The sequence below is a fragment of the Ahaetulla prasina genome, chromosome 13, assembly GCF_028640845.1.
Source record: "Ahaetulla prasina isolate Xishuangbanna chromosome 13, ASM2864084v1, whole genome shotgun sequence".
NCBI lineage: Eukaryota > Metazoa > Chordata > Lepidosauria > Squamata > Colubridae > Ahaetulla > Ahaetulla prasina.
Window position 1 is genome coordinate 8627746 of NC_080551.1, and position 20861 is coordinate 8648606.

At 45.1% G+C, this 20861-nt stretch overlaps 2 protein-coding genes across 7 annotated transcripts in view; one reads left to right on the forward strand and one right to left on the reverse strand.

Annotated features, from left to right (window-relative positions):
• RASL12 (RAS like family 12) overlaps positions 1-10188 on the reverse strand; it is a 33051-nt gene extending 22863 nt beyond the window's left edge. The window contains exon 1 of the mRNA XM_058155708.1: positions 9832-10188. The gene's annotated coding sequence lies outside the window, so the exon portion shown is untranslated. The remainder of the gene's footprint in view (positions 1-9831) is intronic.
• KBTBD13 (kelch repeat and BTB domain containing 13) overlaps positions 1-20861 on the forward strand; it is a 55588-nt gene that overhangs the window by 15329 nt on the left and 19398 nt on the right. For 2 of the 6 annotated variants that reach the window (XM_058155703.1, XM_058155704.1), the window contains 2 exons: positions 14219-14301; positions 17826-20715. In XM_058155703.1, coding sequence (XP_058011686.1) covers positions 18090-19451 — 1362 coding nt within the window. In that variant the 5' untranslated portion in view covers positions 14219-14301; positions 17826-18089 and the 3' untranslated portion in view covers positions 19452-20715. Of the gene's footprint in view, positions 1-5956; positions 6093-14218; positions 16823-17825; positions 20716-20861 lie in introns of those variants that run through there. The other 4 variants (XR_009151980.1, XM_058155702.1, XR_009151981.1 and 1 more) reach the window with 4 other exon arrangements.

Genomic DNA, 20861 nt, shown 5'->3' on the forward strand with positions numbered 1-20861 from the left:
AAAAGAAGAATGGGAGGACAGAGAACGAGGTGGCTGGATGGAGTCACTGAAGCAGTAGGCATGAGTTTAAATGGTCTCCGGGGGATGGTAGAGGACAGGAAGACCTGGAGGAACGTTGTCCATGGGGTAGTGATGGGTCAGACACGACTTCATAACTAACAACAAAAAGAATATCGAGTAACAGGGTTGGAAGGGATCTTGGAGGTCTTTGTACCATTCTGTACAAATGGCTGCCCAGTCTCTTCTTGAAAATTTGCAGTGATGAGAACTCACAACTTCTGAAGGCAAACTTTTCCATTGGTTAATTGTTCTAACTATCAGGGAATTTCTCCTTATTTCCAAGTTGAATCTACCTCTGACAAGCTTCAACCCATTTCTTCTTATCCTGCCTTCAGGTGCTTTGGAGAATACATCACCCCCATGTGCCCTATGATAGCCCTTTATGTATTGGAAGATGGGTTTCATGTTCACCCCTGAGCCTTCTCTTCAATAAGCTAAACATACCTACTCCCCTTATCCGTCCAGACTTCTGATCATCTTTGTTGCTCTTCTCTGCACTTTTTCTAGGGTCTCACCATCCTTTTTGTATCATGGTGACCAGCACTGGACACAGTATTCTAAGTGTGGCTATCTATCTATCTATCTATCTATCTATCTATCTATCTATCTATCTATCTATCTATCTATCTATCTATCTATCTATCTATCTATCTAAATGGCTGTGTGTGTATGGTCCAGCATAACTCTGGAACGCCTAGAGAAAGTTCAACCAAACTTGCTACACAGATGACTTACTCTCTGGAAAAAAATACTGTGGGGGTAAGACACCACTAAAAACCCCTCAGGGTGAATATAGCAGCCGCATCACCCAGCTGATCGGTCCCGGCACCCTTCCGCGGCAACCATGCGCCACCCTCTGGGCCATTCCGACTGGCGAGGAAGATCGTTGCCGCCAGAAGGGTGTTGGACAAGGTGGTTACTGTGTTGGCCGGCCATGCACAGCCTCAACACTGCCGGGTGCCGGATGCTGGTTACCAGTGGGTGTGGGCAGTCAGATGGACAGGGGGTGGGGCCCAAAGACTTATAGTGATTTTGTGTATGATTTTACTTTATAATTATTATTATTATTATTTTATTTTATTAAATTTTTATACCGCCCTTCTCCCGAAGGACTCAGGGCGGTGTACAGCCGGAATAAAATACAGAATATATACAATTAAAAGAAATTAAAATAAACTATTACTAAACGGCCGGTAATTTAAAAGATTTAAAAATTTAAAATATAACTAAAACCCCCAATTTAAAATCCACTATTTATGCCAGTCCTGCTTGAATGAATAAATATGTTTTTAGCTCACGACGAAAGGTCCGAAGATCAGGCACTTGACGTAAGCCAGGGGGGAGTTCGTTCCAGAGCGTCGGTGCTCCCACAGAGAAGGCCCTACTCCTGGGGGCCGCCAGCCGACATTGTTTGGCGGACGGCACCCTGAGAAGGCCCTCTCTGTGAGAGTGTACGGGTCGATGGGAGGCATAAGGTAACAGCAGGCGGTCTCGTAAGTACCCGGGTCCTAAGCCATGGAGCGCTTTAAAGGTGGTAACCAGGATCTTGAAGCGCACCCGAAAGACTACAGGAAGCCAGTGCAGACAACGGAGCAGTGGTGTTACGTGGGAGCCACGAGCGGCTCCCATTACCACTCGCGCAGCTGCATTCTGGACTAACTGCAGCCTCCGGGTGCACCTCAAGGGCAGCCCCATGTAGAGAGCATTGCAATAATCCAGCCGAGACGTAACCAGAGCGTGAGTGACTGTGCATAAGGCATCCCGGTCAAGGAAGGGACGCAACTGGCAAACCAAGCGAACTTGGTAAAAGACCCTCCTGGTGACGGCCGCCAGATGTTCATCAAAGGACAGCCGACCATCCAGGAGGACGCCCAAGTTGCGAACCACCTCCTTTGGGGCCACTAACTTGCCAAAAGTCAGCTGCGGAAGCAGCTGACTGTACCGGGGTGCCGGCATCCACAGCCACTCCGTCTTGGAGGGATTGAGCTTGAGTCTGTTTCTCCCCATCCAGACCCGTACGGCTTCCAGGCACCGGGACAGCACTTCGACCGCTTCGTTGGGGTGGTCCGGGGTGGAAAAGTACAGCTGAGTATCATCAGCGTACAGATGATAACTCACCCCGAAACCACTGATGACCTCACCCAGCGGCTTCATGTAGATGTTGAACAGAGTAGGCGAGAGAATCGACCCCTGAGGTACCCCACAAGTGAGGCCCCTCGAGGACGACCTCTGCCCCCCTGTCAACACCGTCTGCGGCCGGTCGGAGAGATAGGAGGAGAACCACCGATAAACGGTGCCTCCCACTCCCAATCCCTCCAACCGGCGCAGCAGGATACCATGGTCGATGGTATCAAAAGCCGCTGAGAGATCTAATAGGACCAAGGCAGAGGAACAACCCCTGTCCCTGGCCCTCCAGAGGTCATCCACCAACGCGACCAAAGCCGTCTCCGTGCTGTAACCGGGTCGGAAGCCGGACTGGAATGGGTCTAGATAGACAGCTTCCTCCAGGTGCTGGGGAAGCTGCCACGCAACCACACTCTCTACAACCTTCGCTAAAAAGCGAAGGTTGGAGACTGGACGATAATTTCCCAAAATAGCTGGGTCCAGGGAAGGCTTCTTCAGGAGAGGTCTCACCACCGCCTCCTTCAAGGCGGCGGGGAAAACCCCTTCAACCAAAGAAGCATTTATAATCCCCTGGAGCCAGCCTCGTGTCACTTCCTGAGCAGCCAGTACTAACCAGGAAGGACACGGGTCCAGTAAACACGTAGTTGCATGCAACCTCCCCAGCAACCTGTCCACGTCCTCGAGAGCCACAGAATCAAACTCATCCCAAATAACCTCAACAAGACGAGTCTCTGCCACCTCGGCTGAATCATCGCAATCATGGTCCAAGCCATCACGAAGCTGAACGATTTTATCGTATAGATAATCGTTAAACTCCTCAGCTCGTCCCTGCAGGGGGTCATCCCGTCCCTCCTGTTGAAGGAGGGAACGGGTCACCCGAAACAGGGCGGCCGGGCGGTTATCTGCCGATGCAATGAGGGTGGAAACGTAGGAACGCTTCGCCTCCCTCATTGCCACTAGGTAGGTCCTAGTAAAGGACCTCACTAGTGTCCGATCAGCCTCGGAACGGCTGGACCTCCAAACACTCTCTAGGCGTCTTCTCCGGCGTTTCATCTCTCACATAATGTGTTTACTGTACGTATACTTTTAAAAGCCTGTAAGGATTGGGATAGATAAGTACACGGATAATGCTGGGTTATCAGCTAGTCACTTATAAACTGACTTATCTCCATACTAGAGGAAAAAACAAGGGGCTCCATCATGATTTCATAATGGTAGCAAGCCTGCAACTTAATGGAAAGGGGTCACTCCTGACATCATTCTGCCCATTGAGAAGTCAAGGAGAAATCCAATTCCCATCCTTGGTCAAGTTCCAATGACAACCATTGAGAAGATGATTAAGGGCCTGGAAGTTAAAACTTACGAAGAACAGTTGCAGGAATTGGGTATGTCTAGTTCAGGGGTAGTCAACTTTTTTATACCTACCGCCCACTTTTGAATCTCTGTTAGTAGTAAAATTTTCTAACCACCCACCAGTTCCACAATAATGCACCATGTTGTTCTGTCTCCTTTGCCACTTCGGAGCAACGAGCTGGCCTTCAGCCAGTGGATTCAAGGCTCTTATCAGTCCTGGCAGAGAAATTGCAGCTGCCTGCCAAAGTTCAAACAAATGACTCACAGAGTAAGACTTTCAGCTCTCTTTGAAATGGTTCAACTAATTTTTGCTTCCCGTGGAATGAGAGCAGTCCCAAAGCTCCTTATATATACTGTGCGGTGGGGCTCCTGCCCCACCCTTCCCTTTGATGATGCCGCCTCTCTAATCTTCTGAAGCGCGGGTCGATCCAAGCTTGATTATTATTATTATCAGCTGGGTCTGAAGGCGTAGCCTGGGGAAGGGAGGAATCAGGGGATGACGACCTCATTACGACTGCTGACTGGTCTGGTTCTGGCTCCTGGAGCCGGGCTAAAGGAATCGGTGCTCCCGAGGTAAGACTTACCGGCCCTTCCCCCTCACTCTCGGAGTCACTTTCGGGCATGGGGCCAGGTTCGGGGGCTGGAGTCATAACACATGTATCATCGTCTCCGCATGCCTCTCGTGCATCGTGGACTGGGTTGGGAGGGCCTCCGGCTACCAGCTCTGCTTGTCTGTTACAGCTGGGTGGTGTGGCGGGGTGATGCGCGAGCTATTCTGGAACGAGGCTCTTTTGTTTGCGGTCATACTATAGCGTCATTTAGTTGCACTTGCGTAACGTGAACTAAACGTATGCATGGGCGATACAAATAGTATTTTAAATTGTCATGGGGAATTTTATGAAAACCTGATGAAAATGTTTTTAAATAATGCTATGATTTTTTAAAAAAAAGTCAATTAAATTAAAAAAAAGGAAAGTGCTTCAGTATCGGACAAAACCCCTACCGCCCACTATGAAAGCTGGAACACCCACTAGTGGGTGGTAGGGACCAAGTTGACTACCACTGGTCTAGTTTAATAAAAAGAAGGACTAGGAGGGACATGATAGCAGTCTTCCAGTATCTGAGGGGCTGCAACAGAGAAGAGGGAGGGGTGTCAACCCATTCCCCAAAGTACTAGAAAACAACATAAGGAGCAATGGAGGGAAACTAACCAAGAGAAGCAACCTGGAACTAAGGACAAATTTCCTGACAGTGACAACAATTAACCTGTGGAACGGCTTGCCTTCAGAAGCTACAGATGCTCTATCCCTGGTGGCTTTTAAGAAGAGAGTGGACAGCCATTTGTCTGAAATGATATATGGTTTCCTGCAGCAGGTTTGGTCTAGAACAGGGTTCTCCAACCTTGGTCCCTTTAAGACTTGTGGACTTCAAAGCTGGCTGAGGAACTCTGGGAGTTGAAGTCCACAACTCTTAAAGGGACCAAGGTTGGAGAACCCTGGTCTAGAAGACCTCCAAGGTCCCTTCTGACTCTGTTATTCTGAGAAAAATGTTGCTTCTCCCAATCAACTCTATCTGGTTGACAAAGATGGAGTGCCTCTGGGCAGAAGAGAACAGAATGAATCCATCATCCTTGCGAATCAGAGCATTTTCACCAGGGTAGAAGGTGATCAGGACTCTGCACATGCCCAGATGCATGGTTGGCTTCACCATCTCTTGTTGGAATTCCGCAGCAATCCAATTTTTGATTTCAGAACATTGAAGCTGCTTGTTGTCATCGCTAGGGCTTGTAACCTGTATCATTGTTCGCTGTTTTGCAATTTTATGGTTTGATTGTATGGAATGCTATTGCTGTAAGCAACTAGGACGAGGCTTCTTTTAAAGAAAGTGTAGGCATATTTAAAATAAAAAAACACAAAATAAAGCTCTACACAGGGGTGAAATCCAGCAAGTTCTGACAGGTTCTGGAGAACCGGTAGTGGAAATTTTGAGTAGTTCGGAGATCCAGCAAATGCCATCTTTGGCTGGCCCCGGAGTGGAATGGGAATGGAGATTTTTGCAATATCCTTCTCCTTGGAGTCAGGAGGGAATGGAGATTTTGCAGTATCCTTCCCCCAGGAGTGGGATGGGAATGGAGATTTTGCAGTATCCTTCACCTGCCACGCCCACCAAGCCACGCCCACCAAGCCACACCCACAGAACCTGTAGTTAAAAAAATTGAATTTCACCACTGGCTCTATGCATTGCTGAGTTCTGGGGTCAAACTGAAATTCCAGGGTCTGTTAATCCAGTTCTGGAATGGGGAGGGGGGGAGGGTCTGTTTGGAGCTACTGATGTGCATCTTTTCTGCCTTAAGCCTTTTAGCACATCTGCTTTTGATTCAGAGCGCCCTCAGTTAAGATAAACACAATTTTGTTCACAGGACAAAAGTCAGAAGGGTTTTTGAACTGTAAGCAAGATAAGCCAGCGGAGAGGAGAAGAGGGGGAAGATTCCCCCCAAGTAGCAAGAGACAGCTGGTCTTCATGTAACTCAAATAACGTGCTACTGAAGATCAAAGGTAAGAGTCCTGCAGCGTTAAACAAAGGCTAGTTTGTACGGCATGCTAGTCTAAAATCTGGACAGGTTAACTCTGGCTTCATGTAGGGTTGTCCAATCTTGGCAGCTTTTAAGACCTGTGGACTTCAACTCCCAGAATTCTGGGAGTTGAAGTCCACAAATCTTAAAGTTGGCAAAGTTGGACACTCTCGGCTTAGTGTGTAATGCAGATCTGAGAGAGCTGATGGTTTGGTGAGTTGTGTTATCTTTACCAGTTGGGTTAATTTGACTGTAGTTGGGGAAGTCAAGATTTAAGGGGATCTTTGCAAACACAGCTCCCAAAGATTTATTAACTTCATAGCATTGTACTTTTATTTAGCACTTCGACCTAAGCACAATAGAGCCTGTTTTCCTTCCACAAACAATATCCATCCAGGTAAGTTGAGTTGAAAGAACATCTGGTTTCGACTCCCCTAAGGAGCTTCTGTAGGTGAAGATGAGCTAGAACCTGAATCTACCTGCTCTATCTAACAAAATGAAATTCAGTGGTGAAAAAAGGAAAGTTCTACATTTAGGCAAGAAAAACAAAATGCACAGGTACAGTATATGTGGTACCTCGCTCAATAGTAGTAACTCTGAGAGGGATCTTGGAGTCCTAGTGGACAACCATTTAAATATGAGCCCTGCCAAAAAAAGCCAACACACTTCTAGGCTGCATAAACAGAGGGATAGAATCAAGATCACATGAAGTGTTAATACCACTTTATAATGCCTTGGTAAGACCACACTTGGAATACTGCTTTCAGTTTTGGTCGCCACGATGTAAAAAAAGATGTTGAGACTCTAGAAAGAGTGCAGAGAAGAGCAACAAAGATGATTCGGGGACTGGAGGCTAAAACATATGAAGAACGGTTGCAGGAACTGGGTATGTCTACTTTGATGAAAAGAAGGACTAGGAGAGACATGATAGCAGTATTCCAATATCTCAGGGGCTGCCATAAAGAAGAGGGAGTCAAGCTATTCTCCAAAGCACCTGAGGGTAGAACAAGAAGCAATGGGTGGAAACTAATCTAGGAGAGAAACAACCTAGAGCTAAGGAGAAATTTCCTGACAGTGAGAGCAATTAATCAGTGGAACAACTTTCCTCCAGAAGTTGCAAATGCTCCAACACTGGAAGTTTTTAAGAATACGTTGGATAACCATTTGTCTGAAGTGGTGTAGGGTTTCCTGCCTAAGCAGGGGGTTGGACTAGAAGACCTCCAAGGTCCCCTCCAACTGTAATAATAATAATAATAATAATAATAATAATAATAATAATAATAATAATAATAATAATAACAACAACAACAACAACAACAACAACAACAACAACAGAGTTGGGAGGGACCTTGGAGGTCTTCTAGTCCAACCCCCTGCCTAGGCAGGAAACCCTACACCATTTCAGACAAATGGGTATCAAACATTTTCTTAGAAACTTCTGTTATTCTATTCTATTCTTAGTCCAATACCTTCTCCACTGGGCTGCATAGGCTTTGGGGTTGACTGGCCCAAAGTCAACTCATGACTAAGAAGGAACTAATATCTGGGTCTCCCCTCTTTCCTATTAAACCACCTCTGTCTCATTTTCTCATTTAAGTCCTGCAAGAACCACACCCAAGAAATTCAAAGGTAGATTAGGAGCAGATCCCTTCATCAGAAAAACTTGAAACAAAACTTCTTTTTAGATCAAAATCTAAATTTAGATCGGAAAAAGAACATTTAATTAGATGTCTATTTTAGGTCTACTGCAGTCAGTGGCCCAACGAAGAGAAGATGGACAAAACCCAGAATGAGTCCGGGATTAACATTCCTAGAATTGTTTCTTGTCTTGATTAAACTGATCCATGTGAATCTTTCAAATATTGAAGATGGATCTTCATCTAATCTCAGGACAGGGGCATTGGCTCCTTTCCTCTTTTAAAAAGCTGGTTAGGCTCACACAAATTTACCAACCATCACAGCTGAGTTTGCACAGTACCCAAAGTAAGATAAGGACTTTAGTGTGACTCCAGTATGGATTTCCCACAGACCTGTAAATTGGAATTAAATGGAGGTAATACTGAGACCAGAAATGTGGTATAGATACAAAAAAAAATCAGACCAATTGTGTCCCTAATATATCTCGATATTATAACATTATTATTTTTTTTGCTTGAAAGTAGAGTCTTATTCCTTCCCATCAAATGAAGACTGGCTGAATTCTCGCAACATGTTGAACCACAAACTAGCCAATCTCACTGAGGCTGGCATCTTGTGCAAACTTAGTCTGTTGATGGTTTAGGATGTCATGCACATCCGGAAAAAAGGATTGATTGAGCAAATGTAAAGACGGGCAAGCCTGCTGGGCAAAAATCCAGCCTGTAAAGATTACTACTGTAGGATACACCCCTATATTTTCTGGGTTGACCTCTCAGCCCAACCTACATTTTTGCTCTTGTATATTAGAAGAATCCAGGTTTATTGTTAGTTTGTAGCTGAGCGTGCTGTGCAAAACCTAGAGGCAATGTTAATTGAGTAAACTTAGTCAACCCTGGGGGAGGGAAAGGGGGTATCATTCAAGACAGAGCCAAAAAGGATCTCCCCTCCCACCCTTTTTGGTTCCTTTGTTTGGGATGCTGCACAGCTACAAGAATGGAGCTGATTCCCATGTTTCAGGTGAGCAGAATGAGTCAAAGAAACCCCAAGCAACCAGGGTTGGCTTTCCACATTTCAAAGTCAGGGGAAACATAGAATATAACTATAACTATAACTATAACTATAACTATAACTATAACTATAACTATAACTATAACTAGAACTAGAACTAGAACTAGAACTAGAACTAGAACTAGAACTAGAATAGAATAGAATAGAATAGAATAGAATAGAATAGAATAGAATAGAATAGAATAGAATTCTTTTATTGGCCAAGTCTAATTGGACACATAAGGAATTTATCTTTGGTGCAAATGCTCTCAGTGTACAGAAAAAGAAACGATACATTCATCAAGAATCATGAATAGAATAGAATAGAATAGAACAGAATAGAATAGAATAGAATAGAATAGAATTCTTTATTGGCCAAGTGTGATTGGACACACAAGGAATTTGTCTTGGTGCATATGCTCTCAGTGTAATAAAAGAAAAGATACGTTCATCAAGAATCATGAATAGAATAGAATAGAATAGAATAGAATAGAATAGAATAGAATAGAATAGAATAGAACAGAACAGAACAGAACAGAACAGAACAGAATAGAATTCTTTATTGGACAAATGTGATTGGACACACAAGGAATTTGTCTTGGTGCATATACTCTCAGACTACATAAAAGAAAAGATACATTAATCTAAAATCAGAAGGTACAACACTGAATGATAGTCATAGCATACAAATAAGCAATCAGGAAACAATATCAATATAAATCGTAAGGATACAAGCAACAAAGTTATACAGTCATAAGTGGAAGGAGATGGGTGATGGGAACGATGAGAGGATTAATAGTAATGCAGACTTAGTAAATAGTTTGACAATGTTGAGGGAATTATTTGTTTAGCAGAGTGATGGCATTGGGGAAAAAACTGTCCTTGTGTCTAGTTGGTCTGGTGTGCAGTGCTCTATAGCATCGTTTTGAGGGTAGGAGTTGAAACAGTTTATGTCCAGGATGTGAGAAACATGCCCATTGCTACCTTCAAAAGGGAAATATTTCCTCCTCAGCCTTAACTGTCATGAACTAACTCACCTTCAGGTTACAACAGGAGCCCCATCAAAGAACGCTGGAGAAATTCAGCCCAGGTTAGACATCCATCCATCCATCCATCCACCCAGGCTAAATCGGTGTCCAGCTGGCAGAAAAGCTCTCTCTAAAACTCTGGGGACCGATGGGGATGGGGGTGGAAGGGGAAGCGAGTCTGAAGCCAGGTCTCTGCGGCGGACAACCAAGAGGCAACCGCTCGCTCTTGACAGCTGCTGGTCTCCTGGATCTGACTTGAATGAATGAGGCTGAGAGAGGGAGAAGTCCCTTCCCTGGCAGTGTTTGCCAGCTGAGCTCCAGCCAAATTCCTTGTAAGGAAAGCGGCTGCCGTGTTTTTGGCCTGGGACGGACACGTTTTCCCATCAACAAGAGGGCAGGGCAGGAGGAGCGAAGGCCTTTCCCACTGGAGGGGGTGAGGGGAACGTCAAGGATGCCCAGAGGCAAGAGGGGGGAGGGGGGGAGAAAGCAGAAAAAGCCAATGTACAATGCTGCTTCCTGGCTTGGGTTGCAGTGGGTTGCAAATCTGTCCTGCAAAACTTTAGCTGGGGATTCTAAAGCCACCAGTTTAAAAACTGCCCTCCCCCATGCGCAAGGGCTGCGGTTTTCTCTTGTTGGGCGAACATTAGTATCATCCCGCTCTTGGGATAAATATAGGCATCCAGAAGCATCTCTTTCAAGAGGCACTGCTGGTACCATATTTGGCATCTTTAGACAATCGCCAGTGACCTGGACTGACCCCTAACTTGGCACCTCTCTAGTTTCACCGTCCACCCCAGCCTGGATCTTTGATTTGTGATACCAGGGATGGATGTAGGATCCTGAAGTCTTGCATGTAACCCAGAACCCCTCCAAACATTGACAATCGAAGGAAGAAAGGTGGTGTCTAAGAGATTCCCCTAAAGGCCTTAAAGGTAACGGTAAAGGTTCCCCTGGCACATATGTGCTAGTTGTTCCTGACTCTAGGGGGTGGTGCTCATCTCCGTTTGAAAGCCGAAGAGCAGCGCTGTCCAAAGATGTCTCTGTGGTCATGTGGCCGGCATGACTCAATGCTAAAGGTGCACGGAACGCTGTTACCTTCCCACCAAAGGTGGTCCCTATTTTTCTACTTGCATTTTTTACGTGCTTTCGAACTGCTAGGTTTGCAGAAGTTGGGACAAGTAACGGGAGCTCACCCCGTTACATGGCAGCACTAGGGATTCGAACCGCTGAGCTGCCGACCTTTCGATCGACAAGCTCAACGTCCTAGCCCCCTGAGCCACGGCGTCCCTCTAAAGTTCTTCAGGTGACCCCAATCCTGCACCAATGGAAGGTCTTGTCTAAAACCTTTGACCACCGTCTCTGATAGAAGAACCAAGATTAATTTCTCGCCATTCTGGGTAAGAAATAGGATTCAGCCAACAACACATCAAGCTGTTGTTTGTTTAATTGCGTTGTATTGAATGAACCGTAACGGACTGGATTCACCTTAGACACTTAAACCACTATAATGGATTAATTAACCTGTTAATCCACACCCTAGCAAATGGCATGATTGCTCAGAAATTGCATGAATCCATCCACTGTGCCTGTGGAGATTCCCAGTCATTCAGGTCACGGTTGTCCCATGGGTGCGTTTTTTTCAAGAGGCAACTGGACTTTGCTTGATTGTTGTTGTTTTTTGCTTGAAGAGGTTTCACTTCTCATCCAAGAAGCTTCTTCAGTTCTGACTTCAGTTCGGTCAGAACGGAAGAAACTTCTTGGATGAGAAGAGAAATGTCTTCAAGGGAAAAAAAACCCAAAGGAAGTCCAGTTGCCTCTTGAAAAAAAGGCAGTCATGAGATATCCGCTGTGCCATTTCCTTGTTCTTTGCTTGGCTGTTCGTATGAACCTCGCCAGGTTGTACGATCCTTTGCGATAATCCCTTGGTAGAGCCCATGGCAAGGACATGGAGTCTTTCCATGGAAAGTGCAGATGTTCAAAGAGGAATCCAATCCAGTGTGCTTCAGATCAACTTGTATATTCTTTTCCCCTTCTGCCCTTGGCCTGTTTAAAAATGACAGGCAGGCTTGTTATTATTATTATTATTATTATTATTATTATTATTATTATTATTATTATTATTATTATTATTATTTATTCGATTTTTATACCGCCCTTCTCCCGAAGGACTCAGGGCGGTGTACAGCCAAGGTAAAACAAACAGTACAATATACAATTAAAATGCAAATTAAAAAACTTATTACATAGTTGGCCTAAAAACTTTAAAATATATAAAACTAAAAAACCCCTTAAAATTAATGATAGAAAATTTTAAACCAGTAAAATTTAAGCCAGCCCCGCGCGAATAAATAAATGTGTTTTCAATTCGCGGCGGAAGGTCCGAAGGTCAGGTATTTGGCGTAAACCCGGGGGAAGTTCGTTCCAGAGGGTGGGAGCCCCCACAGAGAAGGATCTTCCCCTGGGGGCCGCCAGCCGACATTTTGTTGATCAATTAGAGAAAGCTTTCTGCTGAGAATGATTAAAACAGTGGTAGGGTTGCTCCCGGTTCTGTCCGGTTCTTTAGAACCGGTCGTAAAAGTGGTGGGAGGCTCCACCCACCCGCCCAGATGTCATAATTGATGATTTGAGCATGCACATGCATGCACAAAGCCAGCGTGTGCAAACCGGTAATAAAGGTAAGTAGAACCCACCCCTGGATTAAAACCCTCATTCCTAATACTTTCGAGATGTATGAACTGCCATAATTCCCAGGCTAAGGCTAGTAGGCTTATGGCAAGACTTTGAGTAAGTTTACTAACTATAATTCCCATTTACTACTGTAGGATTTATGGCATGCTTTTCTGGTAAGGATGTTGGCCTTTGTTATAGTCACGATGGGTAGGGGGAGGAGAAATGTTGCAGAAAAAAAGGGCTGCGCGTGTGACACTCCGAACTTTCTTCTAAATAAAAAAAATATATATGTTGAAGATTCTTGCATTGCTTTGCAGCCTGGCAGCTTTCTGCACGCATGACGATGCACACGCAGACATGAAACGTTAGAAGTTCAAGTCCGGTTGGCAGGAAGTTTTTGCTGTGCATGATAAGACTGGGTTCTGGGTTATGCTTTTTTTCCCTTTTCAACACACATCTACGCTACAGATGCAAGGGCCCTCCAAAATTCAGCTCATGATCGTTCCAGGAGGCACAAGAGCCAGAAAGGAAATACTGCAGCCAAATTTGTAGGTTAGATTTTTTAAGTCAGAAAGAAGGGGGGGAGGGGGGGAGGAGGGAGAAAAGAAGGAAGGAGGGAGGAAGAGAGGGAGGAAGAGAGAGGGAGAAAGAAAGGAGGGAGGAGGGAGGAGGGAATAAAGAGGGAGGGAGAGAGGAAGAGGGAGAAAGGAGGGAGGGAGGGGGAGGGAGAGAGGAAGAGAGAGGGAGAAAGAAAGGAGGGAGGAAGAGGTCAAGATTAAGAGAAGTAATTTGAATTAAACTAATTTAGGAGAATGGAATGAATAATGTTATTAGAAAAAAAATACCACTGTTTAATTAAAAATTGATTGAGTAAGAGACCTGGACAATGTAAGACAGATGTATAAAAGAGATGTTGATTTTGAAATTGCACAAGAAGATATGTAAACACCCCACCAACAATTGGGGTAATTGGTTTGATGAGATTTTTATGTGTGTTGTTAAAAAATAAAAAAAAGAAAAAAGAAAGAAAGGAGGGAGGGAGGGAGGAAGGAAGGAAGAGAGGGAGGGAGGGAGGAAGGAAGGAAGGAATATTCTATTTGGACTTTATGTGTTCATTCTGCCTTGGGGCAAAAACTGCAGATCATTTTTGAACACCCAACTTCATGTGTTCAGCAAGATCCTTACCCATTTTAAAGGACAGCTTTTGACCTGGGTAGTGGCTTCTTCAGATAATCTGACTACAGCACCATGCACATTAGCAACTCTCTGTGCACACACACACACACACACACACACACACACACACACACACACCTGTAATAAAGGAGCAAGAAAATTTGAGGAGGAGCAAGGGTTAAACAAGTTACGTGGAAGCAAATTACAGGTCATCACTGTATGGCACTTTAATTTTTGTAAACTTGGGTTCTGGCAAACGTCCGTCCTTCTAAATAGGAGGCCAAACATCCGGAGATTTACAAGGTCCTGCGATCAGGTTGCAACCATAAAACTTTCTCGCTGTGAAAGAGATGAAGCAGAAACGCTTTATCTTTTCCATGCAATGAGAGTTTGGGGAAAGACGGGGAAAACAATGTTGTGATTGGAGAGGTGGGGGGTGGGGCGGGAACGGAGCACTTTTGGTTCATTTGCACCCTCAGCATAATCTGGATTAGAGCGAATGAGCAGAAGTTTGCAAGTTCTGATTCCTTGCTTTTCTTCCTTCCTTAAGCCAAGATTCTTCACCGGCGAAATGGATCACGGCAGAAGAGGCTGAAAGACAGCTGGTTCACTAACCCTAACCCTAAACCAGTGGTGGGTTTCAAATTTTTTTTACTACCGGTTCTGTGGGTGTGGCTTGGTGGGTATGGCAGGGGAAGGATACTGTAAAATCTCCATTCCCACCCCACTCCAGGGGAAGGTTACTGCAAAATCCCCATTTCCTCCCGATCAGCTGGGACTCAGGAGGCAGAGAATAGATGGGAGGTGGGGCCAGTCAAAATTTTTACTACCGGTTCTCCGAACTACTCAAAATTTCTGCTACCGGTTCTCCAGAACTGGTCTGAACCTGCTGAAACCCACCTCTGTCCTAACCCTAGCCTTTAGGTGTCTGCTTTGTACTATCTTCTGCTTCCTAAGGATTGAGGAACAAGAGTTCGCAGGCAGGAATTTTGGTCTAGAAATCTCTGCTACTTTGGAAAGCTTTCTTTTCCAGGTCTACTTTTATGCAAAAACCACAGTATCAGAGGAAGCAGTTATGTTTGGAAACATTAGCGGTAAAAGGAAAAGAAGGCCACTAAAGAACACGGTGGCTGGAGACCAGCAAAGTGGACACCTGCCAGAGCATAGATCAACTCAAAGAAATATGTCCCAAAGGTGCTTTTTCAAGAAATGACTGGACTTCCTTGTTGTTGTTTTTTTCTTTTGAAGATGTTTCGCTTCTCATCCAAGAAGCTTCCTTGGCTCTGAGCTTCTTGGATGAGAAGCGAAACATCTTCGAAAGAGAAAAACCAGAAAGTCCAGTCGCCAAAGGTCCCAAAGCAACTACAGTTGGGACAACTATGACCTGAATGACTGAGAATCTCTACAGACTCAAAGAAGGGTTGGCGGCCCCCAAGGGGAGAGCCTTCTCTGTGGCGGCACCGGCCCTTTGGAATGAGCTGCCTCCGGGGTTGCGCCAACTCCCCAACCTCTGGACCTTCAAACGCGAACTTAAGACCTTATTATTTCATCGCGCGGGACTGGCCTAAGCGAAATTTTAAATGGAAATTTTAAATGGGTTTTATGTCGGTCTACGACCGTTTTAGTCTGATTTGGCCTATTGTAAATATTTGGTTTTAATGTTGTTTTTAAATTTGTTGCTTGTACTCTGTGTTGGTTTTTAATATGGCTGTAAACCGCCCTGAGTCCTTTGGGAGAAGGGCGGTATAGAAATTAAATTAATAAAATAAAATAAAATAAAGTAGTGCAACATTGGAAGATTTGGAGAGACCTGCCCCACACAATCGCCAAGCGTCGGACACGACTGAATGGATATCATCATCATCATCATCATCATCACCGCAATAACAGAAACTTGCAAGTCTGAATGTGCTTCTTCCTCCCTCCTTTATCATTGTGTAAACTGTGAACTGCCCGAGGCGAGTTTTCTCAAACTATATTATTTTCTTGGCCCAGGCTTCACTCCAGCATTGTTTATCTGACCGCTGCCTTGGTAGCAGCTCTTCCTCCTGACCCTGTAGAAAACAAAGTCAGACCCTTGACTTCTACTGAGGCCTCTACAGGATGTTGGGAAGAAAGGTCAGGATGGGCCATGATGGCGCAACCAAGTTGTGTATGAAATGCATAAAAGAGAGAGAGAGAGAGAGAGAGAGAGAGAGAGAGAGAAGAGCTTTGACTGAGCTATTGTGGCTGTCATCTTGACTCTTTTTTCAGCCCTACCCTGGTCTTGCTCAACTGCTAAAATAGCTAATATTTAAAAAAAAAAAATCAGTTCCAGCCTCTGTGGAACTGATTGCAAAGTCCTTGCAATCCTTGGCGCTACCAGACTTGAAATCCTGGGTTTAGAAAATTTAGAACTCCGCCGCCTTCGACGTGATCTGAGCTTAACTCATAGAATCATCTGTTACAACGTCCTTCCTGTTGAAGATTATTTCAGCTTCAATCGCAACAATACAAGAGCACACAATAGATTTAAGCTTAATGTGAACCGCTCCAATCTTGATTGCAGAAAATATGACTTCAGAAACGGAGTTGTTAATGCTTGGAACACACTACCAGACTCTGTGGTCTCTTCCTAAAATCCCCAAAGCTTTAACCAAAGACTAGCTACTATTGACCTCACCCCATTTCTAAAGGTCTGTAAGGGGCGTGCATAAGAGCACCAACGTGCCTACCATTCCTGTCCTAATGTTCCCTTTGATTGTATACAATTTCATATAGTTATTACATACTTATGGTTATATATATGCTCATATATCGTATAGTTATTTCATGCTTATGCTTATATATAATGCTGTGACGAATAAAATAAATAAATGAATGAATGAACGAATCTTCTGTTATCAGCAGGAAGGCAGAATCCCTCAGTCCTTGATGTAATCCTAGATTCCTCTGGCTAAATGTTTCTTTGCCATGGCAACTTTAAGATGGATGGACTTTGACTCCTCTTAATGGCTGACTGGGGAATTCTGGGAGCTGAAGTCCATCGGTCTTAGTTGCCCAGTTGGGAAACACTGCCCTACGTGATTCTTGAAGGCCCTCCTCCAATGGCAAAAGCCTATAAAAGAAGGTCTCGCGTCGTTTGGAAATTCCTTTCCCCTCCGGGCTAAGGTGCAGCCCCCACTGATCTTCAAAAGCTGCATCAAATTTGCAAATTTTCGACCTGATAATTAAATAGGTGGCTGGATATGAAAAGAAATTTAAGTTAACCTTAGCTAGGACATAAACCAATGGGAATACAATGCAATGCAATGCAATACAATACAATACAATACATGAGCAGATAATAGATACAAACTCAAGGTAAGCCGCTCCAAACTCGTTTGCAGAAAATATGACTTCAGGGCCTCTGGTGGCTCTACAGACTAATGCAGTCTGTTATTAACACAGCTGCTTGCAATTACTGCAAGTTCAAGTCCCACCAGGCCCAAGGTTGACTCAGCCTTCCATCCTTTATAAGGTAGGTAAAATGAGGACCCAGATTGCTGGGGGCAATAAAAGTTGACTTTGTATATAATATACAAATGGATGAAGATATTGCTTAACACAATGTAAGCCGCCCTGAGTCTTCGGAGAAGGGTGGGATATAAATTCAAATTAAAAAAAAAAAAGAAACAATATGGTCAATGCCTCGAATGCACTACCTGACTCTGTAGTTTCTTTCCCAAACCCCCAAAACTTTAAGCTTAAACTGTCTACTGTTGACCTCACCCCATTCCTAGGCGTGCATAAGAGCACCTACATGCCTACCATCCCCTGTCCTAATATTCCTTTTTACTTACTCTTTTCATGTATCCAAATCATGTTTATACTTTTACTTGTTTATCTTATACATGATTGACAAATAAATAAATAAAAATAAAAATAAATAAATGTAGCATTTGTCCTGTCCCCCTCATCAAACACTGCCTGCATTTTCAGAGTGTGACCTCTGGCATTCCAGCCACAAGCCAAGTGCCCTTGTACCCCAGAGAAAATGGGGCACCCCCATTCTAGAGGCAGTGAGGGCCATTGCGCTCAGCGCCGCAATCACCTTGAGCCGACAGTGACCTCTGAAGATCTGCCTGATCCAAAAAAGGTATTGCTTTGTTTTGATTTTGCTGCTCTTCTTTGCACAGAACCGAAGAAATGTTACTGCTATCAGCTTGCAAATGGCATTGGAAGGATCTGATCCTGCTCATGTTGCTCTCTCCTCTGGTCACATGGAGACCAGTTATCTTTAGAAGGGAAGTATTTATATATAGAGCGTGCAAGCATACCTTAGCCGTTCGAAGCCAACGCAGGAGGTTAGAAGTTAACAGGGACCGCTGGTTCCTCCCCGGCCCCAGGCTAGGGTGGATGGACTTGGGGAGAAAAGCGATCCTGTCAAAGAAGACGGGGCCATGCAATCCCAGCTCGTGGATCGTGTTCGGATCCAGGTGGAAGACACCTGTTTCTCGGTGGACAAGGAACTTCTGGTGGAACACAGTGAATATTTCCGTGCTCTCTTCCAGTCTGGCATGAAGGAAAGTACTCAACAGGAGATCCGGATCAGGAACCTGAGCGCCGCTGGATTTTGCGTCCTGTTAAAAGTTCTGGAAGGGGACCATCCTCTGCTGAGCTGCGAGGAGAATCTCAAGGCGGTGGAATGCGCCTCCTTCTTGCAGGTGACAACCCTGGCCAAGTATCTGATTGCGTCCATCAATTCTGACAACTGCATCATCTTGTACCAAGCTGCAGCAATGTTTGGCCTTCTGGACCTTTTCCACAAAGCCGCCCTCTACATCAGAGATAGTTATTCCGATCTGGAGGAATATCTGGACTGCCTTTCTCCAGATCTTTTGGATTACATCGAGTCTCTTCTCCCTAGCCGCTTTGTGGCGGTGGGAGCTCACACACCCACCTTTGAGTTCTTGGAGGACGTCTCGCGCTCCGTTTGCTACCTGGATGAGGAAACCAACACCTGGAGGACCCTTTCGTACTTGCCGCTCACCGCCAGCACCTTTCTAGCTGGCATGACGACCCTGGATAACAAAATTTACATTGTGGGTGGAGTCTACGGATACAACAAGCAGATTGTGGACCAAAGCTTTTGCTACGATCCAGTAACCAACGTCTGGAGTGAATTTCCTAGCCCTCAGCAACTTCGGTACGATATCACCTTGACAGCCCTGGAAGATACTCTTTATGCCATTGGTGGTGAATTTGAGAAGACGCCGCTGAAATCAGTAGAAAAATTCAACCTGTCCACCAACAAGTGGGACTTCCTGTCGGATTTGCCTCAGCCAGCAGCGGCTGTACCCTGTGCCCAAGCCATGGGACGGATCTTTGTCTGTTTGTGGAAGCCTCTGGACACCACGATTGTCTATGAGTATCTGCCCCAGAAGGATGAATGGCTTCCCATCTCGACCCTGACTCGGCCTCAGAGTTATGGCCACTGTATGGTGTCTCACAGGGACAATCTCTACATCATGCGCAATGGGCCTTTTGATGACTTCCTGCGATGTATGATAGACCGCTTCAATCTCACGACGATGCAATGGACTTCTTTACCTGGCCAGTACATGAACAGCAAAGGAGCGCTCTTCACCGCCGTCATCAAAGGGGACACGATTTATACGGTCAACAAGATGTTGACCTTGCTGTACACCATAGAGGACAGCACGTGGAAGTTCAAAAAGGAGAAAGCAGGCTTCCCAAGAAGTGGGTCTCTGCAAACCTTTCTTCTCAGGTTTCCGAGAACAGATCACAGTATCGCCACGTAAAGGTGGCAACTGCATGGATTATTGGGCGGTGGCCATCTGACATCACATCTGGACTTTCCTGGATAGTCCGCTTTTTAATTGTTCCAGACTTCCTCTGATCTAACTGTTATGAGCTTATGATGGTTCATGCAAAGTGAAGAAAGTCTCAAGAAGGTGCTTGGGGCAAGCTTCAGCCATTGCATGAACTACGATCTTATCTTCTTGGTACTGTAGATGGCTTTGAGGCTTTATGAATGGTGAGCAATGAAGTTTTCATCTACCCGTTTTTGGCAACAATTATTCTGATAGGCCAGGTCTCAGTAGAGGTAGTAGATGGTTCTGACCTATAAGCAGAAAAGGCCAATAATTCATCAGAAGTCCAGGGATGCCCAGAGGAGAAATATGGGGGAGAGGGGGGTTTACAGAGAAGGGACCTTTCTGTTGTGGCTCGCCAGTGGCCAGTGGATCTGGCAGCAGATTCGGACAGTGAGGAGGTTGGGGAGGACCAAGGGCCAGTCCTGGAGTCTGGGGGCTGGATGAGGGCCTGGATGAGGGCTCCGCATCAGAGGCAGAGATGGGGCCAGGGCCCTCCGACAGTTATCAGCTGCAACATCAGTGAGGCACACAAACAGCTAGAGCCTGTTTCCAATGTGTGCATGTGCAGACATTGCCAGATGAAGGGAACAGCTAAAGAACAAGGGTCGACTTGGGAGTAAGGCCACAGGTGGACGATGAATGGCCCCACCCAGAGGGAATAAAAGAGGAGCGAAGTGGGAGTGGAGTTTGCAGGAGTCAATTAGTTCATTACTGCATTCTTGCCAAGAATTGAGGCGTTTGAAAGGTATCCGTCTGGCCACTCTCCAAGCCTGATAAAGGTCGTAATCATGAACTATCTTGAAAGACTTTGTTGGAGAGGAATTCACTGTAAATTAAATAGAAGAGGTTTATCAGGATGAGGACTTGGCTTCGTGCTGCTGGGGAAGCCTAGATCAGAACACTTTTTTCCTAGACAGGCTAAACTTCTCTTTATATGTTCCCCAAACAGAAGGATGAAAGTCCTTAAAGTAGGGGAGAAAGTGCCTTCTGCAGACCACAGATCTATCTGTCTCAGTAGAGGAAACAGCTGTTTTTCAGTCACAGGCAGGAAACTTTCCCCTCTACCTGTGGGATTGAACCTGTGACCTTCTCCATGACCTTCTGCAGCTGCTGCAGTGGTGAAATGTAAAATTTGTTACTACCAGTTCTGTGGGCGTGGCTTGGAGGGTAATGTAACTGGGTGGGCGTGGCCAACTTTTTTTTTTTTTACTTTTAAAAGCATTTTTTCTACAACCTCTTCGGCCAAAGAGGTTGTAGAAAAAATGGTTTTAAAGGCTCTGAGTTGCCAGCTGAGTTGCCTGATCATCAGAGGCTTTTCTTTTCTTTTAAAAGCAT